This window comes from Hippoglossus hippoglossus, chromosome 4 (genome assembly GCF_009819705.1).
Source record: "Hippoglossus hippoglossus isolate fHipHip1 chromosome 4, fHipHip1.pri, whole genome shotgun sequence".
Classification (NCBI taxonomy): Eukaryota; Metazoa; Chordata; class Actinopteri; order Pleuronectiformes; family Pleuronectidae; genus Hippoglossus; species Hippoglossus hippoglossus.
The window spans coordinates 15,518,982-15,544,643 of record NC_047154.1 but is presented as its reverse complement, the minus strand read 5'-3'; the positions used below and the strand labels follow the sequence as shown (position 1 = coordinate 15,544,643).

Sequence of the window (25,662 nt, the reverse complement as noted above, 5' to 3'; positions counted from 1 at the left end):
CGCTGAGGAGAAACACACACGCACAAACAGCTCTAGGTATCGTCAGACTGTCATGATTAAACAATAAATATTTAAACACCTCACAGGGTTGGTGCTGCTGCAGCTTGAAAAACAAAAGACTTGTATAAGTATATATTTGTTTTATTGTTTTTCAAAGGCTAGGTTGAGATCTTTGTGTTTCTTTGGTGCAGCACCTCCCTCTTGACAATATCACAATACACACTGCATCCTCCTGAGCCCATAGGGTAGATTAACAAGTTTAGGCAAAAAATCAATGACTCATCTGCAGTGACGCTTGTGAATCAGGAACAAGTAAGCTCATTGAAGGTTTCTGTTTCATGTAACGAGGGCATTTGATTAAAGCATCTTCACAAAGCAGACATGGAGATGATGAGATATGTAAGTAAAGTGTTTATATGTTTTAAACTTGACTCAGGTGTTGGTTGAGGTTGTTTATGGTTTAATGTTGTGTCTCTTCTGTCTTACAGAGGCACTAAAAGACAAACTGAAATTCACTCATTCATACTTGAATACTGAACTGTAAAACTACTGTGTTCTGCAGTTTTTAAATAACTACAGAATGCGATTGATATGTTTTAGATAATGGAGTAAACTGAGTTTATAGTTTGTTGCACTGTGTTGATTTTTACATAGAGATGTTGACTGTTATTTTGAATAATGTTAAAAAAAACTAATGGAACTGGTTTAGTTGCACTATAGGTTGAACAGTCCAGGAAATGCAAAACTCTTGCAGCCCAATGATAAGACAAAATGCTTCAGAATGAAAATGAAATTAAAAAATATGAATATACATAAGTAAATAAACAGAAATTCAACCAGAAAGAAGATGAAATAATAGAACAATAAATGAAATTAGATAACAATTAAGATTTTTTTCAAAGTTATTAAATCAAATTTAATAGATCACCCCAACAATATACATTTTTACAAATATTGTTTTAAGAAGGGATTTAAAAGCAGTCCAAAGATCCAGGGTAGAAGAGTGGACCCTAAATCAAGATTTTATTTTCAAGGCATCTAATCTAATAATGGATTTTATTGTCAATAATTTAGGTTTAAATATAAAATATATAATAAGCTTTTGTTTTGTCTACAGCTCTACACATGTTTTCTCCAGTAGTCATCAAAACACAAATTAAATTTAAATTTCTCAGTTGGACTGTGATGATCTGATGCATCTTTTACTGTAATTAGCATATAGGGCCAAAGTTACGATACAAAGATTCACTGATATAAAAAACCCTATATCACAGAGACAGCTAATTTATCTGACATTGTAACTTCTGGACTTTGTTTGACTGTTTCAGAAAACAGTGATAAGATTCCTCTTTAGCACTGGGATCTTTTTTCAAGCCTGCGAATCAGACGTGAGTTGCAGGAATGACGATGGAAAAGAGGTCGACTGGTTGGTGGAAATTTCGAATTGTGGCAGTTTATATTTTCACCTATTCTCAGTATCAGCTGGACGCATGACACAAATGCATTTCTCTCTGTGCCATTAGGTACATCTTATACAAGTTGCCCAACATGAACGACGGTGGTCTGTCTTATCTGTACATGGATGAGAGCAGCAATGGTTGGACACGCAGCAGAGAGACTATCAACAGCAACTCTGGCACCCTGGCCCACACCCTGAAACCTCTTCTCGACTTCTACGACAGAGAGGTAACACGTGTCTCTCTGGCATGACAGCCTGCAGTCACAAGTCCTAACAGTGTCATTGTTTTTTTTAGACGGAAGGATTTGGATATCTGATCTATAACGATCAGCCTCCGAAACCAAAAAAGCCAGCTCCTGCATCATTTGGACACAGTAAAGGTGGAAGCTGCAATCTTTCACTGTATTGCTTTCAAAGCCCAAAAACATCCTAATATAACAAAGCTGTGTTTCTGTTTCTTCTGTTTTACAACCTGAAGGAGTCGTAATGTTGGACAGACAAACTGGAGTCTGGCTCTCACACAGCACACCAACATTTCCAACATATCGCAGTAAAGACTTCTGGCCTCGAAGAGGAAACGCTAATGCTCAAACATTTATATGTGTCACTTACTCCTATGCTACATTCAAACAAATAGGTAGGTTAATGCCATTTGTTAATTTGCTAAAAAGGGGAGACAATCCTATTGAACAATAACATCTTGTATCTAAATTCTCAGGACTGCAGCTCCAATACATCCACGCTTATTCATACGACTCTAGAATAACCACAACCTTTCCAACTGAGCTGCGCGGTGTGGCACTGAGAACCTGCTACCCAAAGAGGAAGCCCTGGTTTAGAATAATGACGCTGACGTCGGTGAAAGGACAGAGGTTCACCAGCTTTGCAAAATACAGACGATTTGGGGATGGTAAGTGTTTGCAGTCTAAAAAGTTAAAATTAGGTTGATGATGAACTTGACAAATAGGAAACACTTGCTCTCACTAAGAAAACGTGTGACCCTGTACACTGAAAAAAATAATTGCTACCAACTTTAAAAATTACTTTTTAAACTACATTTTTTCTGGAGACAGAAGTATCGATTCTCAGGGGATGCATCAGGGAGACCATCACCAAATCTGAGATGTCTTTTCTAAAAGGAGTATTATCATCTCCCCAAGTCACAGTGGCCACATACTGTTGCGGACTAAGTGAAATAGAATAAAACTAAATTGACAAAATAGACTTAAACCATAAAAAGTTTTTTCAAAGCGAATTTAGCAAATGTATTAATATAACTACCTTTTATTAATTTGTTAAACCAATTGAATTCATTTTTGAGTTGGTCCAAAAACTTTCTTTTTTCAGTGTATATATCCAAGTTGTGTTTTTTTATGTACTTGTGAAATGTTTTTCTAAAATGTTGTGCACTTCTCTTTTCACTACTTTCACAGATATTTACTCTGGCCTTATTGTAAACTCTGTGAAGAAGGATCTGTACGTCAAGAGTTGGGGAAGGATGCGTGGCCCCCTGCCTTCTAACTGCAGCATCCCTCACCATGTGTACAATGTGAAGAAGGTACAACTTCCCGGCACACTGCCCTTCACCAACACTGTCGATCACTCCAAGTGGAGCGTGACGGCTGATGGTGGCTGGACCTGCATCGCCGACATGAACAGGGAGATGAGTCAGATGCGCAGAGGTGGAGGAGCCATATGCATCAATGATACTGTGATCGGTGAAGCTTTCCATTCACTGATTAAAAAGGTTAGCGATGTGACCGTAAACGAGCACGTGCTCCGCAAAGAGCTTTAAGGGCACAACCCTCTGAATTTATTTTTTTTTAAAGTCAGGAAACTGAAGTGACTTATCCAGAAATTTGTTTGGTTGTACTGTATACATTTTTAGAAGTTATACCCAACTTTGTTTTAGTGTATGATCAACTCTGTCTTTTATTTTCTGTGTGGTTTATTTCTACAAATCAAAGACTGCATTGCTATTATTTTAAATCATGTTTTTAGAAGTTTAAGAAGAAATAATGTGTTTTAATAGCTTGATTACCTTTATTTTAACATATATATCTTTATTGCCTGTAATTTATATTTTCTAATCATTACATAAAGATTCAAGATTCAAGATTCAAGAGTTTATTGTCATATGCAATGATTACATAAAGCAGTCGCTTGCAATGAAATTCTTGGGTCACAGGCTCTCTTATAGCAATGCTCATAATATTAGTAAAATAAGATAAAATAGAATATCAAAATTAAAATAGAAAATAAAATATATATATCTAAATATATACATACACCTGAATAAAAAAAGAAAAACAAGAAAAAACAGTAGTGCAAGTGTGTGCAATAGTGCAAATGTGCAATAGTGCAAATATGATAAGGTGCAGATTAAGTGGAATTTGACAGATTGGAGGAGTTTAAAATTCTTATGGCCTGGGGGATGAAACTGTCTCTGAGCCTGGTGGTGCGGGCCCGGATGCTGCGGTACCGTCGGCCAGACGGCAGCAAGCATAACAGTTTATGGCTGGGGTGATAGGGGTCTTTAATGATCCGGTTGGCCTTCTTCCTACACTGCTGGGTGTAGAGGTCCTCCATGGATGGTAGCTCCGTCCTGGTGATGTGCTGGGCAGACTTCACCACCCTCTGCAAAGCCTTACGGTTCAGGGCGGTGCAGATGCCGTACCAGGCGGTGATGCAGCCAGTCAGGATACTCTCTATGGTGCACCTGTAGAAATTGCAGAGAATCCTGGCATCCATGTTGAGCCTCCGCAGCCTGCGGAGGAAGAAGAGCCGCTGTCTGGCCGTCTTCCTGATGGAGTCTGTGTGGTTGGTCCAGGTCAGGTCATCACTGATGTGGACCCAGAGGAACCTGAAGCTGCTGACTCGCTCCACCGTAGTCCCATTGATGGAGAGGGGGGCGTGTTCTACTCCTTTTCTCTTCCTGTAGTCCACAATCAGCTCCTTCGTTTTGCCGACGTTGAGATGGAGGTTGTCCTGGCACCAAGATGTCAGGGCTCTGACCTCCTCTCTGTAGGCCTTCTCATCGTCGCCGGTGATCAGGCCTATTACAGTCGTGTCATCAGCAAACTTAATGATGGTGTTGGAGCTGTGGGTGGCCATGCAGTCATGCGTGAACAGGGAGTACAGGAGAGGACTGAGCACGCACCCCTGGGGGGCACCGGTGTTTAGAGTCAGGGTGGAGGATGTGGTGCTGCCTATCCGCACCGCCTGTGGTCTGCCCATCAGGAAGTTCAGGATCCAATCACAGAGGGCGATGTTGAGCCCAAGGTCTCTGAGCTTGGTGACGAGCTTCAGGGGCACGATGGTATTGAATGCTGAACTGTAGTCAATGAACAGCATTCTCACATATGTGTCCCTCTGGTCCAGGTGGGAGAGGGCAGTGTGAAGGGTGAGGGAGATGGCATCTGCAGTCGACCTATTTGGCCTGTAGGCAAACTGAAGAGGGTCCAGAGAGTCAGGGAGGGAGGAGGTGATGAAGGGTTTGATTAGCCGCTCAAAACACTTCATGATGGTGGAGGTGAGTGCTACTGGGCGGTAGTCGTTCAGGCAGAGGATTTTTGTTTTTTTGGGAACAGGGACAATGATGGTCTCCTTGAAACATGCAGGGACTACAGACTGGAGCAGTGACAGGTTGAAAATGTCAGTGAACACATCTGCCAGTGTTAAGACTAAAATCTATGTTTTTCCTTGTGTGTGTGTCTGTGAAGATGGCAATGAAACTGAACTCTAAATAAATGCAGTATGTTAGACAGGGGTGGGGGCAGGGGCAGTTTGGGCTGAATATGTGGGAGAATGTGTAGCCTTCACATAGTGACTTTTAGTAGCCGTTGCTGGCTGGTTTTAATCTTGAAGCTGGTTGGTGTGTGTGTGTGTGTGCGTCACATCGCAGTTCAGTCTCGCACCTGTCTGATAATGCCTGTTGTGGAGACTGTACATCTGTGGCATACAATACACTGTACTTTAACTTGTTCTCATACCTAACTTACTATATTACAGCCTAAACTCCATTAGCTTTATTCAAACATCACACATACATGAATGCACTGTTTTCATAAGAAACCGTGACCTACCCTCAGAAAGAATTCAAGCAGCTGCCACTAGGTTCTGAAGGACAGATAGGAAAGGCATTGTTTTGTCTAGAAAATGCGCATGCCATACTTAAGACTCACAAGCTGTCAGCCGATTCAAGGCTTGTTTTAAAACACCAAACCAAACTGTCAGAAATGTGAAGATTTGCCCAGCAACGGTCAAAGGAGGGGCGAAACTGGGAGCGGCTCCTCATCATTGGCGGATGCCAGTGCCAAGAGGCTGGGACCAGCCTGTGCACTAGCAAGAGAGAGCCAGGGCTAAGCCACGGTGACTCCCCCTCGTTATTGACCAATGAAGTTCTACCTATTATTATAAATATTGCACCCGCCGTCCGTTCGGGGCGACTCTAGACTACCCCGTGCTATTAGACGGCCAGGGCTGTGCGTTGAGTGCCCATAGCCACACGTCTGCCCTGGATATTACAGGGGGGCAGCGGTCCTCCTGGGCCTCTTGTATCTCCACAGCCGGGGAGTTGCTCTCAAAGCGAGCATATAAGGTGTTCAGATCCTCTGGGAGAGATGCAGACACTACATCAGCACTGCTGATCTTTCCTTTGTAGTCAGAGATGGTTTTGAGTCCAGCCCACATGTTCCTTGTGTTGGAGCCCTTGTAGTGGGACTCCACTTTGTCCCTGTAGAGTCTCTTGGCACTGCTAATAGCACTCCGGAGCGCGTACCTGGACTTCCTGTACTCCTCCAGATCACCTGAGATGTTGGCATCAGTCCGTGCTTTGAGTTTTGCATGGACGTCACCATTAATCCAGGGCTTCTGGTTTGGAAATGTTCGTACAGTAATCCTGGGTACGACGTCATCGATGCATTTGCTGATGTAGCAGATGACCGCGTCCGTGTACGTGTGGATGTTGTCATCCTGGAACACGCACCACTCCTTAATGCTGAAGCAGTCCCGTAGAGCCGAGTCTGATTGGTCGGTCCACCGCTGAATGGTCCGAGTCACCGGTCTGTCACGTTTGAGTTTCTGCCTATAGGAAGGCAGCAGCAGAACTGAGACGGATCCGATTTGCCGAATGGGGGCGAGGGAGGGCCTTATACGCATCCCGGAAGGGAGTGTAAACATGGTCGAGTGTGTTCGCACCACGCGTAGGACAGCTGATGTGTTGATGGTATCTCAGCAGGACTTTCCTCATCTTGGCGTTGTTAAAATCACCGGCCACAATAAACGCAGCCTCGGGCCGTGATGTCTCTGTCCTGTTGATAAACGCATGCAGCTCGTCAAGTGCCTGATTAGTGTCGGCATGTGGCGGAATGTACACCGCTGTTATAACGACCGATGTAAACTCCCTCGGGATGTAATTAGGTCGGCATCTGATCATGAGGTGCTCCAGGTCCGGAGAACAGCCCGAAGAAATAATTTCCACATCTGAGCACCATAGATTGTTCACCATGCAGCAGACACCTCCTCCCTTGCTCTTCCCCGAGTTTGTCGTCCGGTCCTGGCGGTGAATGGAGACCCCCTCGGGAACAATGGCGGAGTCTGGCATGTCTACCAACCCAAAAACTCTGTAAAAAAAACACTCGCGCGTTTTGTTATGGTTCCTCTAAGTCAGAAACGTCATGCTTGAGTGACTCGAATGAGCTTCCTGGGTTTTGTGTCGTAACAATGCACTGGAAGTCTCCCTACATGGCCTTGGTTGTGTTTTTTTATGTGCTTGTGAAATGTTTTTCTAAAATGTTGTGCACTTCTCTTTTTCATGGTTTATGTGTTCCGCTTTCTTTTTTTTAAAGACAATGGAATTACACAAACGAACCACGTTGTCACCTGAATATTTACTTCACAAAAACAATCTAAACTTCAGTTTTAAACTCTGCTAAAGCATCTATCCACTGTGTTGTGTGCACATTTCACATGCCACATTCACTCTTATCAGATGTACACACTAACGTCTCAGAACAGAGAAGTGTATGAACTCACCCCACCCAAGTTCTTCAGAAGTGCCCTCGAATCCTGATGTATTTGGCTTGTGATCTACTATGTAAACTTTATCATATTATTGTAGACAGTTGTGTGAACTTCATTTTCCATCTTGGATTGTTTCATTTGATTTGTAGTGGCCCTGAAAGGCAAAACTAAATATTTTTGGTAAATTTTTGCCGTTGCTCATATTTATCACCACACTCATTACAACATAATCGCTCTTAGAATAATTTTATATTTTAGTGATAAAGATGAAATTCCAGTTTTGTCCTCAAACTTAGCTTTTTGTTTCATACACTACATTCCAAATATAAATGATTTCTTATACGCTTATCATACATCTTTATATTTTGAGAAATCTCCAAAATAAGACAATTTTTTTGTTTAAAACACCAAATCTTTATAGCATTATAACCGGGTTTACTTTGGTATATATTTATAATTATATCTACATATATAATACTAACTAACCCTTTCACTGCTGTTCACTCAGATATCTACACGGGCTGGGTGGCGCAGGTCCTGGATGCCGACCTGCTGGTGGAGTCATGGCAGAGACAAGGTCACGATCTGCCCTCCAACTGCTCCCTGCTCAAACACGTCATGAACATCAAGAGGGTTCATCTCCCCGGATCGCTTCCGTTCAAGTCCTACCACGACCACTCCAAGTGGTGTGTGTCGCAGGGTTATGACGACGACGTGACCTGCCTGGGGGACATGAACAGGGAGATGACCCAGCTGAAGCGCGGCGGGGGGCTGATCTGCTCCCTCAACCCCCTGATTTACAGGGCTTTCAGACAGGCGGTGGACTGGTACATTGGCTGTTGACTGAGAGAGACGGACAGAACGATGTGGACTCTATGAGTCTGACACCCAGAGGTTTAAATAGGTTTTGAATCTGTGCAGGTGTAGGCATCCCTTTAAAGGTCCAGTGTGTGGGTTTAAGGTGGATCTGTCAGCAGTGTCTAATAACCTAAATCTAAGAGTTGTTGTGTTTTAGTTGCCTTCGTAATTTGTTCTTTTTCATTACATAGGCAGCAGGTTGTTTTCCAAAGGGTCCGCCATGTTGCACCACCGTGTTCCTACAGAAGCCCAGAGCGGACAAATCAAATACTGGCTCTAAAGAGGTCCTTTCACGTTTTCACTTGACTTTCAGGCCACCGTAGTTTCTCCTCTCCACACACCGGGAAAGGTGAGGTGAGGGGTATCTGTTGGAATGCATTATGCTCTTCCACCACTAGATATCACTATACCCCACAACCTTTTAAAAAGCTACAAGAAATGTTTTACACATTAGCTTCTTTAAGAGCTTGTACTCTAAGTGAATCTTAGCCAAGTACATTCATGTAGTTAACATATCACAGTTAAACATCACTATTGTATTTTGTTGTGATTCTTTCTTTGATAAAGCAAAAAATAATATTTTTTTGTGTGTCAATATGTTTTTATTGAAGAACTTGCATCACAACTCTTACATGTGTTTTATTGAAAATTAGAAACTTAATTTTTTTCACTTTTTATGTTAGCGAGGAACTACCGAAAGGAAATACATCTCATTTTGATTATATTCAATCTTTAAAAGTTCAAAATCAAAGGTTAGGTATCAGGATAAATTCAGATATAAGTGTATTTCAGAATCTATGATGTCTGAATCAGGACTAACCAAGCTGACCATATTCATTTTCAGTTCGATGCCTGAAACAAAGATAACTGCAACTTGAATCACATTATAATACAAACTACCCACCAGCTTTTAATTGTTATACTTCCTCTCTTAACACTACTTTACTACCTATAAGTCAAAATGAATCGGATTTGAAGTAATGGACTTTAATATCACACTGAACCTTACACACCTCATGATTCGAACTGAGTGACTCGAATGAACTTTATCTCATTCAGGCATCAATGTCAGATCATCTTATTTAAAACTTAAAGCAGGGACGCTGAGGAAAAACACTCACGCACACACAGCTCTAGGTATCATCAGACTGTCATGATTAAACAATAAATATTTAAACACCTCACAGGGTTGGTGCTGCTGCAGCTAGAAAAACAAAAGACTCGTATAAGTATATATTTGTTTTATTGTTTTTAAAAGGCTAGGTTGAGATCTTTGTGTTTCTTTGGTGCAGCACCTCCCTCTTGTTAACATCACAATACACACTGCATCCTCCTGAGCCCATAGGGTATATTACCAAGTTTAGGCAGAAAATCAACGACTCATCTGCAGTGACGCTTGTGAATCAGGAACAAGTAAGGTCATTGAAGGTTTCTGTTTCATGTAACAAGGACATTTGATTAAAGCATCTTCACAAAGCAGACATGGAGATGATGAGATATGTAAGTAAAGTATTTATATGTTTTAAACTTGACTCAGGTGTTGGTTGAGGTTGTGTCTCTTCTGTCTTACAGAGGCACTAAAAGACAAACTGAAATTCACACATTCATACTTGAATACTGAACTGTAAAACTACTGTGTTCTGCAGTTTTTAAATAACTACAGAATGCGCTTGATATGTTTTAGATAATGGAGTAAACTGAGTTTATAGTTTGTTGCACTGTGTTGATTTTTACAAAGAGATGTTGACTGTTATTTTGAATAATGTTAAAAAAAACTAATGGAGCTGGTTTAGTTGCACTATAGGTTGAACAGTCCAGGAAATGCAGATCTCTTGCAGCCCAATGATAAGACAAAATGCTTCAGAATGAAAATTAAATTTAAAAATATGAATATACATAAGTAAAATAAACAAAAATTCAACCAGAAAGAAGATGAAATAATAGAACAAAAAATGAAATTAGATAACAATTAAGATTTTTTTTAAAGTTATTAAATCAAATTAAATAGATCACCCCAACAATATACATTTTTACAAATATTGTTTTAAGAAGGGATTTAAAAGCAGTCCAAAAATCCAGGGTAGAAGAGTGGACCCTAAATCAAGATTTTATTTTTGAGGCATCTAATCTAATAATGGATTTTATTGTAGATAATTTAGGTTTCAATATATAATATATAATAAGCTTTTGTTTTGTCTCCAGCTATACACATGTTTTCTCCAGTAGTCATCAAAACACAAATTAAATTTAAATTTCTCAGTTGGACTGTGATGATCTGATGCATCTTTTACTGTAATTAGCATATAGGGCCAAAGTTACGATACAAAGATTCACTGATATAAAAAACCCTATATCACAGAGACAGCTAATTTATCTGACATTGTAACTTCCGGACTTTGTTTGACTGTTTCAGAAAACAGTGATAAGATTCCTCTTTAGCACTGGGATCTTTTTTCAAGCCTGCGAATCAGACGTGAGTTGCAGGAATGACGATGGAAAAGAGGTCGACTGGTTGGTGGAAACTTCGAATTGTGGCAGTTTATATTTTCACCTATTCTCAGTATCAGCTGGACGCATGACAAAAATGCATTTCTCTCTGTGCCATTAGGTACATCTTATACAAGTTGCCCAACATGAACGACGGTGGTCAGTCATATCTGTACATGGATGAGAGCAGCAATGGTTGGACACGCAGCAGAGAGAATATCAACAGCAACTCTGGCACCCTGGCCCACACCCTGAAACCTCTTCTCGACTTCTACGACCAAAAGGTAACACGTGTCTCTCTGGCATGACAGCCTGCAGTCACAAGTCCTAACAGTGTCATTGTTTTTTTTTTAGACGGAAGGATTTGGATATCTGCTCTATAACGATCAGCCTCCGAAACCAAAAAAGCCAGCTCCTGCATCATTTGGACACAGTAAAGGTGGGAGCTGCAATCTTTCACTGTATTGCTTTCAAAGCCCAAAAACATCCCAATATAACAAAGCTGTGTTTCTGTTTCTTCTGTTTTACAACCTGAAGGAGTCGTAATGTTGGACAGACAAACTGGAGTCTGGCTCTCACACAGCACACCACAATTTCCAACATATCGCAGTAAAGACTTCTGGCCTCAAAGTGGAAACGCTAATGCTCAAACATTTATATGTGTCACTTACTCCTATGCTACATTCAAACAAATAGGTAGGTTAATGCCATTTGTTAATTTGCTAAAAAGGGGAGACAATCCCATTGAACAATAACATCTTGTATCTAAATTCTCAGGACTGCAGCTCAAATACATCCACGCTTATTCATACGACTCTAGAATAACCACAACGTTTCCAACTGAGCTGCGCTGTGTGGCACTGAGAACCTGCTACCCAAAGAGGACGCCCTGGTTTAGAATAATGACGCTGACGTCGGTGAAAGGACAGAGGTTCAGGAGCTTTGCAAAATACAAACGATTTGGGGATGGTGAGTGTTTTCAGTCTAAAAAGTTCAAATTAGGTTGATGATGAACTTGACAAATAGGAAACACTTGCTCTCACTAAGAAAACATGTGACCCTGTACACTGAAAAAAATTATTGCTACCAACATTAAAAATTACTTTTTACATTACATTTTTTCTGGAGACGGAAGTATCGATTCTCAGGGGATTCATCAGGGAGACCATCACCAAATCTGAGATGTCTTTTCTCAATGGAGTATTATCATCTCCCCAAGTCACGGTGGCCACGTACTGTTGCGGACTAAGTGAAATAGAATAAAACTAAATTGACAAAATAGACTTGAACCATAAAAAGGTTTTTCAAAGTGAATTTAGTAAATGTATTAATATAACATCCTTTTATTTATTTGTTTTACCATTTGAAGTAATGTTTGAGTTGGTCCAAAAACTTTCTTTTTTCAGTGTATATATCCAAGTTGTGTTTTTTTTATGTACTTGTGAAATGTTTTTCTAAAATGTTGTGCACTTCTCTTTTTCATGGTTTATGTGTTCCGCTTTGTTTTCACTACTTTCACAGATATTTACTCTGGCCTTATTGTAAACTCTGTGAAGAAGGATCTGTACGTCAAGAGCTGGGGAAAGATCAAGGGAAAGAAGTATAACCACCTGCCTTCTAACTGCAGCATCCCTCACCATGTGTACAATGTGAAGAAGGTACAACTTTCCAGCACGCTTTCCTGGACCGACACTGTCGATCACTCCAAGTGGAGCGTGACGCCTGACGGTGGCTGGACCTGCATCGCCGACATGAACAGGCATATGACTCAGATGCGCAGAGGTGGAGGAGCCATATGCATCAATGATGCTGTGATCGGCAAAGCTTTCTATTCACTGATTAAAGAGACAGAGCCATGTAACCGTAAACGTGCACGTGCTCCGCAAAGATAGCTTTAAGCAACAACCCTCAGAATTTATTTTTTTTTAAGTCAGGAAACTGAAGTGACTTATCCAGAAATTTGTTTTGTTGTACTGTATACATTTTTAGAAGTTATACCCAAGTTTGTTTTAGTGTATGATCAACTCTGTCTTTTATTTTCTGTGTGGTTCATTTCTACAAATCAAAGACTGCATGGCTATTATTTTAAATCATGTTTTAAGAAGTTTAAGAAGAAATAATGTGTTTTAATAGCTTGCTTACCTTTATTTTAACATATATTATCTTTATATTTTCTAATCATTACATAAAGCTCAAGACATAAAAAAAAACCTGTGATTAGACGGTGAAAAAATACACGTTGTTTTAAATTTTCCCTTTTTCTGGGGACCTTTGGCTGCAAGGTTAGATAAACCTGAAGAAGAAATGTTGTCATATTTTTTTATGTATTTTATTACTTTTAAACAATATTTACGTGTATTTCGTTTTGTTATGTTATATTTAGAATATGTCTGTTTTCAAATTTTAGTTAAACTTCAAATCATTCAGACCAAATTTTTATTGAGCCTTTTCTTGGTTGTTGTGTTTGTTTTCATTTTGGTTGTACTATATTTTACTGTACTGCTTTTGTGCTTCATATAATCAGGAAATTCAAAGAAATACAAGTTAAATAATCATCATTTTAATAAAAATTTTAATAATAGTTACACTGCATGGGTTGTATTCATTTTATTGAGATGTTTCCTGTTATTTTGACTATTTATGAAACAGGAACTGGTGTTGCACACAACCAGTTGATGATTGACGATTTGTAATCTTGTCGGAGAAGGAAGTGGCTTCACAGAAATGCAGAGCTCTGAGTCTCTGTGATAATGTGGCCTCCTGTTTGCGACAACCTTCCTCTAAAGTCACAAGTAAAATACATGAAGCTGGAAACTTAAATCATATGCATGTATTTCAGAGGCATGCACATCCAGCACAGGGTTGGTGCTGCTGCCACTAGAAAAACAAAAGACTTGTATACGTATATATTTGTTTTATTGTTTTTAAAATGCTAGTTTGAGATCTTTGCGTTTCTATGGTGCAGCACCTCCCTCTTGACAGCATCACAATACACACTGCATCCTCCTGAGCCGTTACCAAGTTTAGGCAAACAATCAATGATTCATCTGCAGTGAAGCTTGTGAATCAGGAACAAGTAAGCTCATTGAAGGTTTCTGTTTCATGTAACGAGGACATTTGATTAAAGCATCTTCACAAAGCAGACATGGAGATGATGAGATATGTAAGTAAAGTGTTTATATGTTTTAAACTTGACTCAGGTGTTGGTTGAGGTTGTGTATGGTTTAATGTTGTGTCTCTTCTGTCTTACAGAGGCACTAAAAGACAAACTGAAATTCACACATTCATACTTGAATACTGAACTGTAAAACTACTGTGTTCTGCAGTTTTTAAATAACTACAGAATGCGATTGATATGTTTTAGATAATGGAGTAAACTGAGTTTATAGTTTGTTGCACTGTGTTGATTTTTACAAAGAGATGTTGACTGTTATTTTGAATAATGTTAAAAAAGACTAATGGAGCTGGTTTAGTTGCACTATAGGTTGAACAGTCCAGGAAATGCAGAACTCTTGCAGCCCAATGATAAGACAAAATGCTTCAGAATGAAAATTAAATTTAAAAATATGAATATACATAAGTAAAATAAACAAAAATTCAACCAGAAAGAAGATGAAATAATAGAACAAAAAATGAAATTAGATAACAATGAAGATTTTTTTTAAAGTTATTAAATCAAATTAAATAGATCACCCCAACAATATACATTTTTACAAATATTGTTTTAAGAAGGGATGTAAAAGCAGTCCAAAGATCCAGGGTAGAAGAGTGGACCCTAAATCAAGATTTTATTTTTGAGGCATCTAATCTAATCATGGATTTTATTGAAGATAATTTAGGTTTAAATATATAATATATAATAAGCTTTTGTGTTTGTCTACAGCTCTACACATGTTTTCTCCAGTAGTCATCAAAACACAAATTAAATTTAAATTTCTCAGTTGGACTGTGATGATCTGATGCATCTTTTACTGTAATTAGCATATAGGGCCAAAGTTACGATAAAAAGATTCACTGATATAAAAAACCCTATATCACAGAGACAGCTAATTTATCTGACATTGTAACTTCTGGACTTTGTTTGACTGTTTCAGAAAACAGTGATAAGATTCCTCTTTAGCACTGGGATCTTTTTTCAAGCCTGCGAATCAGACGTGAGTTGCAGGAATGACGATGGAAACGAGGTCGACTGGTTGGTGGAAACTTCAAATTGTGGCAGTTTATATTTTCACCTATTCTCAGTATCAGCTGGACGCATGACAAAAATGCATTTCTCTCTGTGCCATTAGGTACATCTTATACAAGTTGCCCAACATGAACGACGGTGGTCAGTCATATCTGTACATGGATGAGAGCAGCAATGGTTGGACACGCAGCAGAGAGAATATCAACAGCAACTCTGGCACCCTGGCCCACACCCTGAAACCTCTTCTCGACTTCTACGACCAAAAGGTAACACGTGTCTCTCTGGCATGACAGCCTGCAGTCACAAGTCCTAACAGTGTCATTGTTTTTTTTTTAGACGGAAGGATTTGGATATCTGCTCTATAACGATCAGCCTCCGAAACCAAAAAAGCCAGCTCCTGCATCATTTGGACACAGTAAAGGTGGGAGCTGCAATCTTTCACTGTATTGCTTTCAAAGCCAAAAAACATCCAAATATAACAAAGCTGTGTTTCTGTTTCTTCTGTTCTACGACCTGAAGGAGTCGTAATGTTGGGCGAACGAACTGGAGTCTGGCTCTCACACAGCACACCACAATTTCCAACATATCGCAGTAAAGACTTCTGGCCTCAAAGTGGAAACGCTAATGCTCAAACATTTATATGTGTCACTTACTCCTATGCTACATTCAAACAAATAGGTAGGTTAATGCCATTTAATAATTTGCTAAAAAGGGGAGACAATCCCATTGAACAATAACATCTTGTATCTAAATTCTCAGGACTGCAGCTCAAATACATCCACGCTTATTCATACGACTCTAGAATAACCAAAACCTTTCCAACTGAGCTGCGCTGTGTGGCACTGAGAACCTGCTACCCAAAGAGGACGCCCTGGTTTAGAATAATGACGCTGACGTCGGTGAAAGGACAGAGGTTCACCAGCTTTGCAAAATACTCACGATTTGGGGATGGTAAGTGTTTTCAGTCTAAAAAGTTCAAATTAGGTTGATGATGAACTTGACAAATAGGAAACACTTGCTCTCACTAAGAAAACATGTGACCCTGTACACTGAAAAAAAAAATTGCTTCCAACTTTAAAAATTACTTTTTAAACTACATTTTTTCTGGAGACAGAAGTATCGATTCTCAGGGGATTCATCAGGGAGACCATCACCAAATCTGAGATGTCTTTTCTAAAAGGAGTATTATCATCTCCCCAAGTCACGGTGGCCACGTACTGTTGCGGACTAAGTGAAATAGAATAAAACTAAATTGACAAAATAGACTTAAACCATAAAAAGTTTTTTCAAAGTGAATTTAGCAAATGTATTAATATAACTACCTTTAATTCATTTGTTTTACCATTTGAAGTAATTTTTGAGTTGATCCAAAAACATTATTTTTTCAGTGTATATATCCAAGTTGTGTTACTTTACTTGTGAAATGTTTTTCTAAAATGTTGTGCACTTCTCTTTTTCATGGTTTATGTGTTCCACTTTGTTTTCACTACTTTCACAGATATTTACTCTGGCCTTATTGTAAACTCTGTGAAGAAGCATCTGTACGTCAAGAGCTGGGGAAAGATGCGTCGCCCCCTGCCTTCTAACTGCAGCATCCCTCACCATGTGTACAATGTGAAGAAGATACAACTTCCCGGCACACTGCCCTTCACCGACACTGTCGATCACTCCAAGTGGAGCGTGACGCCTGACGGTGGCTGGACCTGCATCGCCGACATGAACAGGGAGATGAGTCAGAATGGCAGAGGTGGAGGAGCCATATGCATCAATGATGCTGATGTCTCTGCCGCTTTCTCTTCACTGATTAAAGAGACAGAGCCATGTTAACCATGAACGTGCACGTGCTCAGCAAAGAGAGCTTTAATGGCACAACCCTATGAAATTCTTTTATGGAATATTATGGAATACTTTTTTTTTTTCGTCAGGAAACTGAAGTGACTTATCCAGAAATTTGTTTTGTTGTACTGTATACATTTTTAGAAGTTATACCCAAGTTTGTTTTAGTGTATGATCAACTCTGTCTTTTATTTTCTGTGTGGTTTATTTCTACAAATCAAAGACTGCATGGCTTTTATTTTAAATCATGTTTGAAGAAGTTTAAGAAGAAATAATGTGTTTTAATAGCTTGATTACCTTTATTTTAACATATATATCTTTATTGCCTATAATTTATATTTTCTTATCATTACATAAAGCTCAAGACATAAAAAAAACCTGTGATTAGACGGTGAAAAAATACACATTGTTTTAAATTTTCCCTTTTTCGGGGGACCTTTGGCTGCAAGGTTAGATAAACCTGAAGTAGAAATTTTGTCATCTTTTTTTATGTATTTTATTTCTTTTAAACTTTTTTAAATTTTATTTCAACTTCAAATCATTCAGCCTTTTTTTGGTTGTATTTTATTTTTGAGTGTACCATGTGTTTTGCTTTTGTGCTTCATATAATCAGGAAATTTAAAAATTACAAGTTAAATAATAATCATTTAAATAAAAATTGAAATAATAGTTACACTGCATGGGTTGTATACATTTCATTGAGATGTTTCCTATTATTTTGACTATTTATGAAACAGGAACTGGTGTTGCACACAACCAGTTGATGATTGACGATTTGTAATCTTGTCGGAGAAGGAAGTGGCTTCACAGAAATGCAGAGCTCTGAGTCTCTGTGATAATGTGGCCTCCTGTTTGCAACAACCTTCCTCTAAAGTCACAAGTAAAATACATGAAGCTGGAAATTTAAATGATATGCATGTATTTCAGAGGCATGCACATCCAGCATGATATTGTGGTAAACATTTTTTAAAAAGTAGTCAAACGTTTTACTTAAGTAATAGTACAAACAAATAGACAACAATGTACTCAAGAAAATTAAGTACCATATTAACGTTTCTACTTCGGTAAAAGTAAGTGAGTTTGAATATAATATTTAAACTAAAAGTATTTGACAAGTATAGCCTATTCCCCAATGCAAAGGTCTATTACATATGGTTCAGTCTCGGCTTCTTCCAAGTTCATTTCAGGTTCCCCTCTCGTTATTGATTACTTTTAGAGATATAGAGAAAGAAAACAGTGAGCATGTAACACAATGCATTGTAAAAATCTACTAAAGTAAAGAACATAAACATTAAAATGTACTTAAATGCAGTAATTAAATTGCTTGTTGACTGTTGTTTCTCCTCCTCACCACCAGGTGTCACCGTATCTTCCCCCGACCACCACAAGTCGATCACCTCGTGTCCCCCGGAAGTGAAGCCACGAGCGGACAGCCAGCAGTAGCACACGTGAAAACAGAAAAAGCTAAATAAGAGAGACCGCCGGCACGAGATGGACGTCACAGAGGTCCCAGTTAGTCAGGTCAACACCGGGAAGAAGAGGAAGAATAAGACACCGAAGAAGAAGAGGAGTGGAAATGGAGAAGGAAGTGGAGCGGAGAGGAAGGTGGAGGAAGAGGAGGACGAGAAGAAGATGGAGAACAGTGAGGGAGCCTTTCCCCCGAACTTCAGTGTGTCTGAAATCAAGAACAAACAGAGGAGACACCTCATGTTCATGAAGATAAAGCTGGAGAAGAAGAAGGTAAAGAGAAAACCACATGGAGGTCAGGCGGTTCAGGTCACGTTTGAACTATGTCGTCACAGAGACATGTTCTCAGGCTCTGTTCCAGCTCCACGTTTATGTTAACAATTTGTTCATCCTCAACATAAGAACTAACATCATTTTGAGTGATCACAACAGATCAAGTTGCTTAAAGATCCATGATTTAAGATTGGTCACCTCCGGAAATTTTGGCCTTTGGCTTTTTGAGTCATTGCTGAGATACTGTTACTCATCTAAAGTGGCATCGCATTACTAGTTCTTTATGTTGTTGATCAGTGCAGGGTCAGACACATGCAAAATACCAATGTTTCCACGAAATGCACGTGTGAAATCGTAATCTTCAATATGACTGTGTTATCCTGAGTGCGGTTGTAATGTTTAGCCTGACCTATTCCACCTGACAGGAGATACAGTAGGAGTAAAGTTGTACAGAATAAATGCTAGAGAACTTATATTGTCGAGTTTGACGGTCATAACTGAAAAAACGACACAACATTAAGGAATACACAACAATGACTTCCTTTTTAAAGAGCTGTTACAGTACAGTGCTATTGTTGTAGTTGAGAACCCTGGTTTGTTGTTTTGAGGCGGTGAACCGGTGGTTTCTGGGAAAAGAAAAATTGCTGTTATATTTGGATGTAAGTAATATACTTTAAAGACGTGGTATCGCATTGGTACATAGATTTGCTACCAGCCGAGGCCCGACCCGGCATTTTTCGGCAGCATCGGAGGCATTACAGATAATTGTGTCTGAACATCTCTATGATACATGGAAATTTAATTACCCAGAAACCACCTGCTTCTCTAAATAGGAACCTGAAAAGTAGATTTATAGAAACAGAAACTTGATTTTCAGCAGAAAAATGTATCACCTGTCAATTCAGCAGTTAATACAAGTTAGAAGTCTCCTCATTGAGTTGTTTTTGTATTTTAGCAAAAGCTGCAGCTGAAGAAAAAGAAGAAAAAAGAGAGGGAAGCTCTCGGTGACAAGGTGAGTTGTTTTTCCGGTTTTGTCCCAAATGTTGCAAATATCAGTCGATAATTTTTTACAATAAAATAAGACGATTGCATTTATTCTTGAATTTGTTCTGTCCCTCACGTAGGCACCACCCAAAGAGGTCCCAAAGACCATAGAGAACCAGCGGGTGTACGACGAGACAACAGTTGACCCAGAGGATGAAGAGGTGCAGACCAAGACCTTGTTCAAATGATCACAGGTTGTATTTGTGATGAATGCGCACGAATTTATGTGGTTGTGTTTTTCTCTCATCGTCAGGTTGCCTTTGACGAAGGAACTGATGAGTTTTCAGCTTATTTCAACGGGCTCACAAACCCCAAAGTGCTCATCACAACATCAGACAGACCCAGAGGGGTGAGTGGCCTTTTTACATCATATCACTGAGGACAGTTATTGGTAAACGTGCACCTGAAGAAATTCCTCTTGACCTTTTTTAAATGACACACTGTGTAAACAGCTTAAATGGGGTTCAGGAAGAACCCATTCACTTTTGGCACGGAATCCATGAAGTGATCTTTATTTGGATTTTTTTCACTTTCTTTAACATTGAGAGAATTTCACAAGAAATGATGCAGAGATTTAGATGAAAAGTCTAGTGTGTGAAATTTGAATTTAAGGGGACTGTTGTTGGCGGAGGTATGTGCAATTCTAGTGTCTTCTTTTTATACGTCTACAAAGTGTGACTATTGTCACAAGTTGAAATTGACAAAACTATCCATTTCATTGCTTTATTTTCAAGAATTGTATCATCCACTTTCAGTGATCAACAATATGACGATTCTTAGCTGCTGTACTTAAAGCTTCAGTGTGTAAGATTTAGGTGAAAGGGATCTTTTGGCAGAAATTGAATATAAAATAATCTTAGTGATGTTTTCACTAGTGTTTCATCTAAATTGTACGAATTGATGTTTTCTTTACCCTAGAATGAGCTGTGTATATTTAAATACTTTATATTTACATCGGGAGCAGGTCCTCTCTACGGAGGCCGCCATGTTTTTTACAGTAGCCCAGACTGGACAAACTAAACACCTTTTTGAGTTTTTATGACAACTGACAGGTCTTTTTCATGTTTGGAAGAGTAGGGTGAGTTGCGGGGTGTTCAGCTGTAACATGTAACTTCACCACTAGATGTCACTAAGCTCTACACACTGAACCTTTAAAGTTTGACATAGTTGACAATGTGTGATCACTCTTGACCCTGTGTGGGCTAAATATAATTACTCTCTTCTCTTTTTTTTATACTGATATGTATTTTATTAGATTGCCCTGAGGTGGAAAATTGGCAGCTGTTAGCTATTCAGGGTAAAGTTTCTATCTTGTCCTTTTCAGACACTTTTGTGTTAAACATGCTGATGTGTGTCTTGCAGAGGACGGTGAGGTTTTGCGAGCAGCTGGCCACGGTGATCCCCAACGCCCACGTGTACTACAGACGAGGTTTGGCCCTGAAGAGGGTCATTCCACAGTGCATCGCCAGGAACTTCACCTACCTCATGGTCATCAACGAGGATCGCAAAATGCCAAGTATCCTAACTGAAAGGCAGCTGTAATAGGAGAGGAGGATATGTTCTATACTGTTTTACATTATCTAATCTTTATTATAATACTGTGGTTTGGATACAAAGCAAGAGTTCTATTTTTGGTACTTTTACTGAAGTGAGCTTTAGGTTTTCAGACTTTCTGAAGGTCGTCTTTCTTAACCGCAACTTTTAGACGGTTTGGTTCTCTGTCACCTTCCTGACGGGCCGACTGCACACTTCAAGGTCAGCAGTGTTCGACTTCGGAAGGAGATAAAGGTGAGTACATACATCCAGCCTCTTTTCATTGTTAGATTCTCTGATTTTATTAAGTTGAAAATATAATAAAGTTAAGTTAAAAAAACTGCCCCTGAGGAAAAGCTGTTGTAGTTTCATTAGATTTTAAGCTTCTGGATTTAAAGATTTGTTTGCAACTATACAAAATTTGATGGAGCAAAAATCAACACCATTGTTTTTCCTGAGACAATTTTTTGATTTTAAAAGCATGTTCAGTTCAGGCTCAGTCTTGGCTGTGTAATCCTGGCATCATGAAATGATTTTCTCTGTGCAGAGACGAGGTAAAGATCCCACAGAACACTCACCAGAGGTGATCCTCAACAACTTCTCCACGCGCCTCGGGCACAGCATCGGCCGGCTGTTCGCTGCTCTCTTTCCTCAAGACCCCCAGTTTATAGGACGACAGGCGGCCACCTTCCACAACCAGAGAGACTTCATCTTTTTCAGATTCCACAGGTGAATGTTTAGAATGTGAAGTCTGAGTTGAGCTGGACATTTGCTCCTCTCATACGAGCTTCATTTTGGACCTTTTGAAAATAATTTGTCTTAAATTTGAAAGGTTAAATCAATGATTCTTTGCGTCTGTGAAGGTACATCTTCAAGAATGAGAAGAAAGTTGGCATTCAGGAGCTGGGACCACGCTTCACCCTCAAACTGCGCTCTCTACAGAAAGGCACCTTTGACTCCAAGTTTGGGGAGTACGAGTGGGTCCTGAAGGTCAGTCTCTCAGCACTTCAACTTTTATTTGGAGACACCAGAAGAGCTATAGAGGTGGAAGCAGTGATGTCAGAGGAACACTTAGTTTTATTCTTCAACATATTGTAGATGGTAAACCCAGTGGAACTTTAGTCGTGTTTGCCTAGTTTTGCATACATGGAGATAATTGCTTAGTCATCCATTGATTATTCCAATGTACTTAACCAACTGTATAGCACTCAGGCTTTTCTTGTCCAAAAAAAGAGCTTAAAAAATGTTTACTTTTGTTTCCAGCGTCATGAGATGGATGCCTGCAGACGGAAGTTCCAGCTTTGAGCACATGAGATGGATTCGGTTATTAAGATATTGCAGCTGTTTGTGGATTTACACAAATTGACTTTATAGCGGATGCCCCAGATGCTTTGAGGAAAACCAGCCGTACCTGTGATTGCGTCACAAGTTTCCCTGAACAACGATTTCTCTAAAGGTGCATCTGCAAAGACTTTTGGAAATTAAATGTGAGACAAGAACGGCGAGGACTTTCACCCGGTCTGCTGTCGGACACCAAGGAGGAGACGCAGACGCTCCATCAATCTGAAACCTCTGACCGGCATGTTTATGTGGAAGTTATGTTGTGTTCAATTCCTATGAAGTTTGTCTTCACAAGCTGTATGTAAGTGGCCACAGTGTAACAGTAACAGGAGTTTCAAGTAAAATACAAAAAACACATGGAACATATTTCTAAATATGTGTATACTTTTAATAAAACTTTCAACTATGGAAATATCATTGATTTTTTTTTTTTTCTCAAAATCAATCATGAATGGAAAAACATGTACAATTCAAAAGGCACAGTGTGATGATATGGGCTAGTTAATGTAAAGCAAGTAGGTTAAGACATCTATCGTGCCCCCTAAGCACCTGGAAATGTTTCTGTATCAGATTTTACAAAGGCAAGAGTTAAAAAAAAAAAATTCTTAAGTTAGTCGTTTGTCCCGAAATTTCCTATAACTCCTGAGACGATTCCAGTCCATGATGCAGGATCCTGCAGCTCAGTTCCACAAGGCACCACAATGTCCAAAACCTGCAGAGGTGGAAGTGCATTAGTGATGAAAGCTATATAGTGTATGACACACGGACATGTTATGTTTGTGGCCTTCTGCATTGCACTCTAGAGAAATTAATCCAACTTCAGAGCCGAAATCTGTAAAAAAAATTGTATCTGTTAAATCCTTTAAGTTATTCTTATGTATTTCCATGTACAACAGATTGGATGTAAAATGGGATCAAGAATGCTGCAATAAATATCTGATAAACAAGCATCTCAACTACGTCTGTGTTTTGTTATGTCGAATATCTTTTTACTGTGTTGCTACTTTGAAATTGAAGTGACATGTCTACAAAATCAGATTCCAATTTGCAAAAAAAGTAATGACAGTAAAAGTTGGATTTGTTTTTTTAAAACACCAACACTTCACCCACCCCTCCATCGGCATAGTGGTGAGTAGATAATGAGTGAATCTTCATTTTTGGGTGAACTATCCCTTTAACTGTACATAATTTATGTCTGTATTACTCAGCTCAATGCACTTTGATCACTTTAATCATTCAGGTATTTATCTAAATTCTTACATTCAGCTTTCACTTCTCCAGTCATATACACTACTCTTACTTTACAATGTTAGTATACTGCATTGATGTCATTGTTGTTTTCTGTCTCTGGTTGTCCTGACTTGCTCTCTGTGCCTTGGAATTACCCTCTGGGGACAATACAGTGGCTCTGGATTGAATTCCTCCACCTCTGGCAGAGCTACACCAGAGGCCGTGCAGATGTGGTTGGTGGTCACTCACAGAGGCGGAGGCTGCTATAGGAAGGAGCAGACTTTCTGTGGTCTGAACGGGTTGTTGCTGGAGGACATGCCGGTGAGCAGAGGGTCCTGCTGGGCGTTCTGCAGGCAGAACTGCTGCAGGTCGGAGGCGGCCTGGGACACCTGTGGAGGACACCCCCCCAAGGGGTTAGCTTAGTTAGCATGTGGCTAACAAACACAGTGTTCCCAGATCCACTGAGCGATTCCTCCTCCAACAACCAGAGGAACTTCTACCGAGCTGGGGGAACAACACACGCCCAGAAAGTACCGAGCTCCGCCGTTACCTTGACTCTGTGGATTCCGGCTTCAAGACGCAGCTGCTGGACGATTTTCCTCATCGCTACGATGTTGGATGATCCGGACATTGTCGAGACAAACTTTGGTGACACAAATGTTGAACTTTTATAACTAGTGGTTGTTTGGAGGCAGCTTCCTTCCTCTACCAACAGCTTCCGGTTTTCTTTAAAGGAGGGTCCGCCAGTGCTGCCTTCATGGCCCGGGAATCCAAACACTTTATTATATCACACGAAAATCGCTTGTACACACTTATTGGCCATCTTTTCTATTTCTCTCTATTACTTTCCTATGCTCCTCCTGTCTTTTTTTTTTTATTGTATTGTAATATGTATTTGATGTTAATAAAGCCGATCAACATAAACTCTGAAGTACTTTTAAGATTTTCAGTTAAAAAGTAGGGAGCCCCTTTTCTTCTTGTGTCCTGGAGAATAACTTGTGCAAATCAAATTAAAATTGCATTGTGCAAACAAGATAAATCCCTTCAGATAATCATGTTGTGTGCACAAGTTATTATCTTGTTCGAACGACATAGTTCATTTACAGGTTTATGCAAGACGTTTATGCCATTGTGTGCACAAGTTATTATGTTTTGTACACAGGATATAACTCGTGTGCATGACGTAATAATCTAATGGGAAGAAGCAATTTATGCAATTTGCACAACATTTAAAAAAAAACTTTATATGCACAAGTTATTATCTTGTTCACACGAGACATAACCTGTGCACGATCAAAAAGTCTGTTGTTTGTACAACTTGAATGTTTTATACTGTGTGTATAAGTTATTATCTTGGAAACAAAACAGGAACAAATATTTCCGTTCTAGAATTAAGGGACTCCGTTTTTTTTTAAATATAAATGAACGATTTTAAACTAGTTAAGAGCTTTTTTCAAATCAGCTTTATTAAGAACATAGATATACCACAATTCAAGAAATAATATAGTAACAGAACAAACAATGTAAACATTTACGTAATACAGATGCCATTTGAGCGACCTATGTCTGCAATCTAACCCTGTTATCTTTTAAACCAAACACACATTTTTGGGGGAGAAAATACAAGTTTTCTCTGAACATAATAACCATGACAACTCCCACATTTCCTGAAAGCAGCACCAGTTCTATTTAAATCGCGACCTCTAGTGATGAAGGTGCCTCAACTGCAGAGAACAAAACAACACATTATTAGTATGTGTTTTATTACATATCATTAATCATAAGGCACATTAAATTAGATATTTTCCCCTCATTTCCTCATTGAAATACACATCAAATCAGCCTTCTTTTTTCTTAATTGTCTTAAAATTCAAATCTGTGATTGATTTCTGAGTCACAGTTAAATAGTTACAGTCATCGATAT

General features: G+C 39.3%; 5 protein-coding genes across 6 annotated transcripts; 4 read left to right on the top strand and 1 right to left on the bottom strand.

The window, feature by feature from the left end:
* The first annotated feature begins 106 nt into the window (after positions 1-106).
* Positions 107-3,556, top strand: LOC117759922 (deoxyribonuclease-2-alpha-like). Its single transcript, XM_034582447.1, has 7 exons — positions 107-399; positions 1,329-1,426; positions 1,524-1,686; positions 1,755-1,839; positions 1,938-2,096; positions 2,178-2,369; positions 2,893-3,556. The coding sequence occupies exons 1-7, from the start codon at positions 382-384 to the stop codon at positions 3,252-3,254; spliced, it is 1,077 nt and encodes a 358-aa protein (XP_034438338.1). The 5' UTR covers positions 107-381; the 3' UTR covers positions 3,255-3,556.
* Positions 3,557-9,690: 6,134 nt separating this feature from the next.
* On the top strand, positions 9,691-13,171 carry LOC117759921 (deoxyribonuclease-2-alpha-like). 2 transcript variants are annotated; one of them, XM_034582445.1, is made up of 7 exons: positions 9,691-9,841; positions 10,755-10,852; positions 10,950-11,112; positions 11,183-11,267; positions 11,366-11,524; positions 11,606-11,797; positions 12,350-13,171. In XM_034582445.1, exons 1-7 carry the CDS (start codon positions 9,824-9,826, stop codon positions 12,718-12,720), a joined length of 1,086 nt encoding a protein of 361 aa, XP_034438336.1. In that variant the 5' UTR covers positions 9,691-9,823; the 3' UTR covers positions 12,721-13,171. The 2 variants fall into 2 exon arrangements, with proteins under 2 accessions (XP_034438336.1, XP_034438337.1); XM_034582446.1 differs by lacking the exon at positions 10,755-10,852 and having other exon boundaries at positions 9,748-9,841.
* A 685-nt stretch (positions 13,172-13,856) lies between these two features.
* LOC117759927 (deoxyribonuclease-2-alpha-like) lies at positions 13,857-16,892 on the top strand. The gene is made up of 7 exons (XM_034582454.1): positions 13,857-13,991; positions 14,923-15,020; positions 15,118-15,280; positions 15,351-15,435; positions 15,534-15,692; positions 15,774-15,965; positions 16,513-16,892. The coding sequence occupies exons 1-7, from the start codon at positions 13,974-13,976 to the stop codon at positions 16,839-16,841; spliced, it is 1,044 nt and encodes a 347-aa protein (XP_034438345.1). The 5' UTR covers positions 13,857-13,973; the 3' UTR covers positions 16,842-16,892.
* A 1,370-nt stretch (positions 16,893-18,262) lies between these two features.
* Positions 18,263-23,452, top strand: rpf1 (ribosome production factor 1 homolog). Its single transcript, XM_034582448.1, has 9 exons — positions 18,263-18,590; positions 19,546-19,602; positions 19,715-19,795; positions 19,888-19,983; positions 20,997-21,150; positions 21,340-21,422; positions 21,715-21,896; positions 22,031-22,157; positions 22,431-23,452. Exons 1-9 carry the CDS (start codon positions 18,342-18,344, stop codon positions 22,470-22,472), a joined length of 1,071 nt encoding a protein of 356 aa, XP_034438339.1. The 5' UTR covers positions 18,263-18,341; the 3' UTR covers positions 22,473-23,452.
* Positions 22,939-24,484, bottom strand: LOC117759930 (guanine nucleotide-binding protein G(I)/G(S)/G(O) subunit gamma-5). The gene is made up of 3 exons (XM_034582458.1): positions 24,289-24,484; positions 23,988-24,127; positions 22,939-23,220 (listed from the first exon to the last, which is right to left on the bottom strand). Exons 1-2 carry the CDS (start codon positions 24,367-24,369, stop codon positions 24,002-24,004), a joined length of 207 nt encoding a protein of 68 aa, XP_034438349.1. The 5' UTR covers positions 24,370-24,484; the 3' UTR covers positions 22,939-23,220; positions 23,988-24,001.
* Positions 24,485-25,662: the final 1,178 nt, after the last annotated feature.

Excerpts from the sequence above, each read along its gene's own strand:
- LOC117759922 (XM_034582447.1), top strand. Across the intron at positions 2,097-2,177 it reads TGCTACATTCAAACAAATAG|GACTGCAGCTCCAATACATC; the intron begins GTAGGTTAATGC and ends CTAAATTCTCAG. Across the intron at positions 2,370-2,892 it reads ATACAGACGATTTGGGGATG|ATATTTACTCTGGCCTTATT; the intron begins GTAAGTGTTTGC and ends CTACTTTCACAG.
- LOC117759930 (XM_034582458.1), bottom strand. The coding sequence starts at position 24,369 with ATGTCCGGATCATCCAACATCGTAGCGATGAGGAAAATCGTCCAGCAG. Across the intron at positions 24,128-24,288 it reads CCGGAATCCACAGAGTCAAG|GTGTCCCAGGCCGCCTCCGA; the intron begins GTAACGGCGGAG and ends TGTCCTCCACAG.
- LOC117759921 (XM_034582445.1), top strand. Across the intron at positions 10,853-10,949 it reads GATGGAAAAGAGGTCGACTG|GTACATCTTATACAAGTTGC; the intron begins GTTGGTGGAAAC and ends CTGTGCCATTAG. Across the intron at positions 11,268-11,365 it reads ATCATTTGGACACAGTAAAG|GAGTCGTAATGTTGGACAGA; the intron begins GTGGGAGCTGCA and ends TACAACCTGAAG.
- LOC117759927 (XM_034582454.1), top strand. Across the intron at positions 15,281-15,350 it reads TCGACTTCTACGACCAAAAG|ACGGAAGGATTTGGATATCT; the intron begins GTAACACGTGTC and ends TTTTTTTTTTAG. Across the intron at positions 15,693-15,773 it reads TGCTACATTCAAACAAATAG|GACTGCAGCTCAAATACATC; the intron begins GTAGGTTAATGC and ends CTAAATTCTCAG.
- rpf1 (XM_034582448.1), top strand. The coding sequence starts at position 18,342 with ATGGACGTCACAGAGGTCCCAGTTAGTCAGGTCAACACCGGGAAGAAG. Across the intron at positions 19,796-19,887 it reads TTGACCCAGAGGATGAAGAG|GTTGCCTTTGACGAAGGAAC; the intron begins GTGCAGACCAAG and ends TCTCATCGTCAG. Across the intron at positions 21,897-22,030 it reads ATCTTTTTCAGATTCCACAG|GTACATCTTCAAGAATGAGA; the intron begins GTGAATGTTTAG and ends GCGTCTGTGAAG.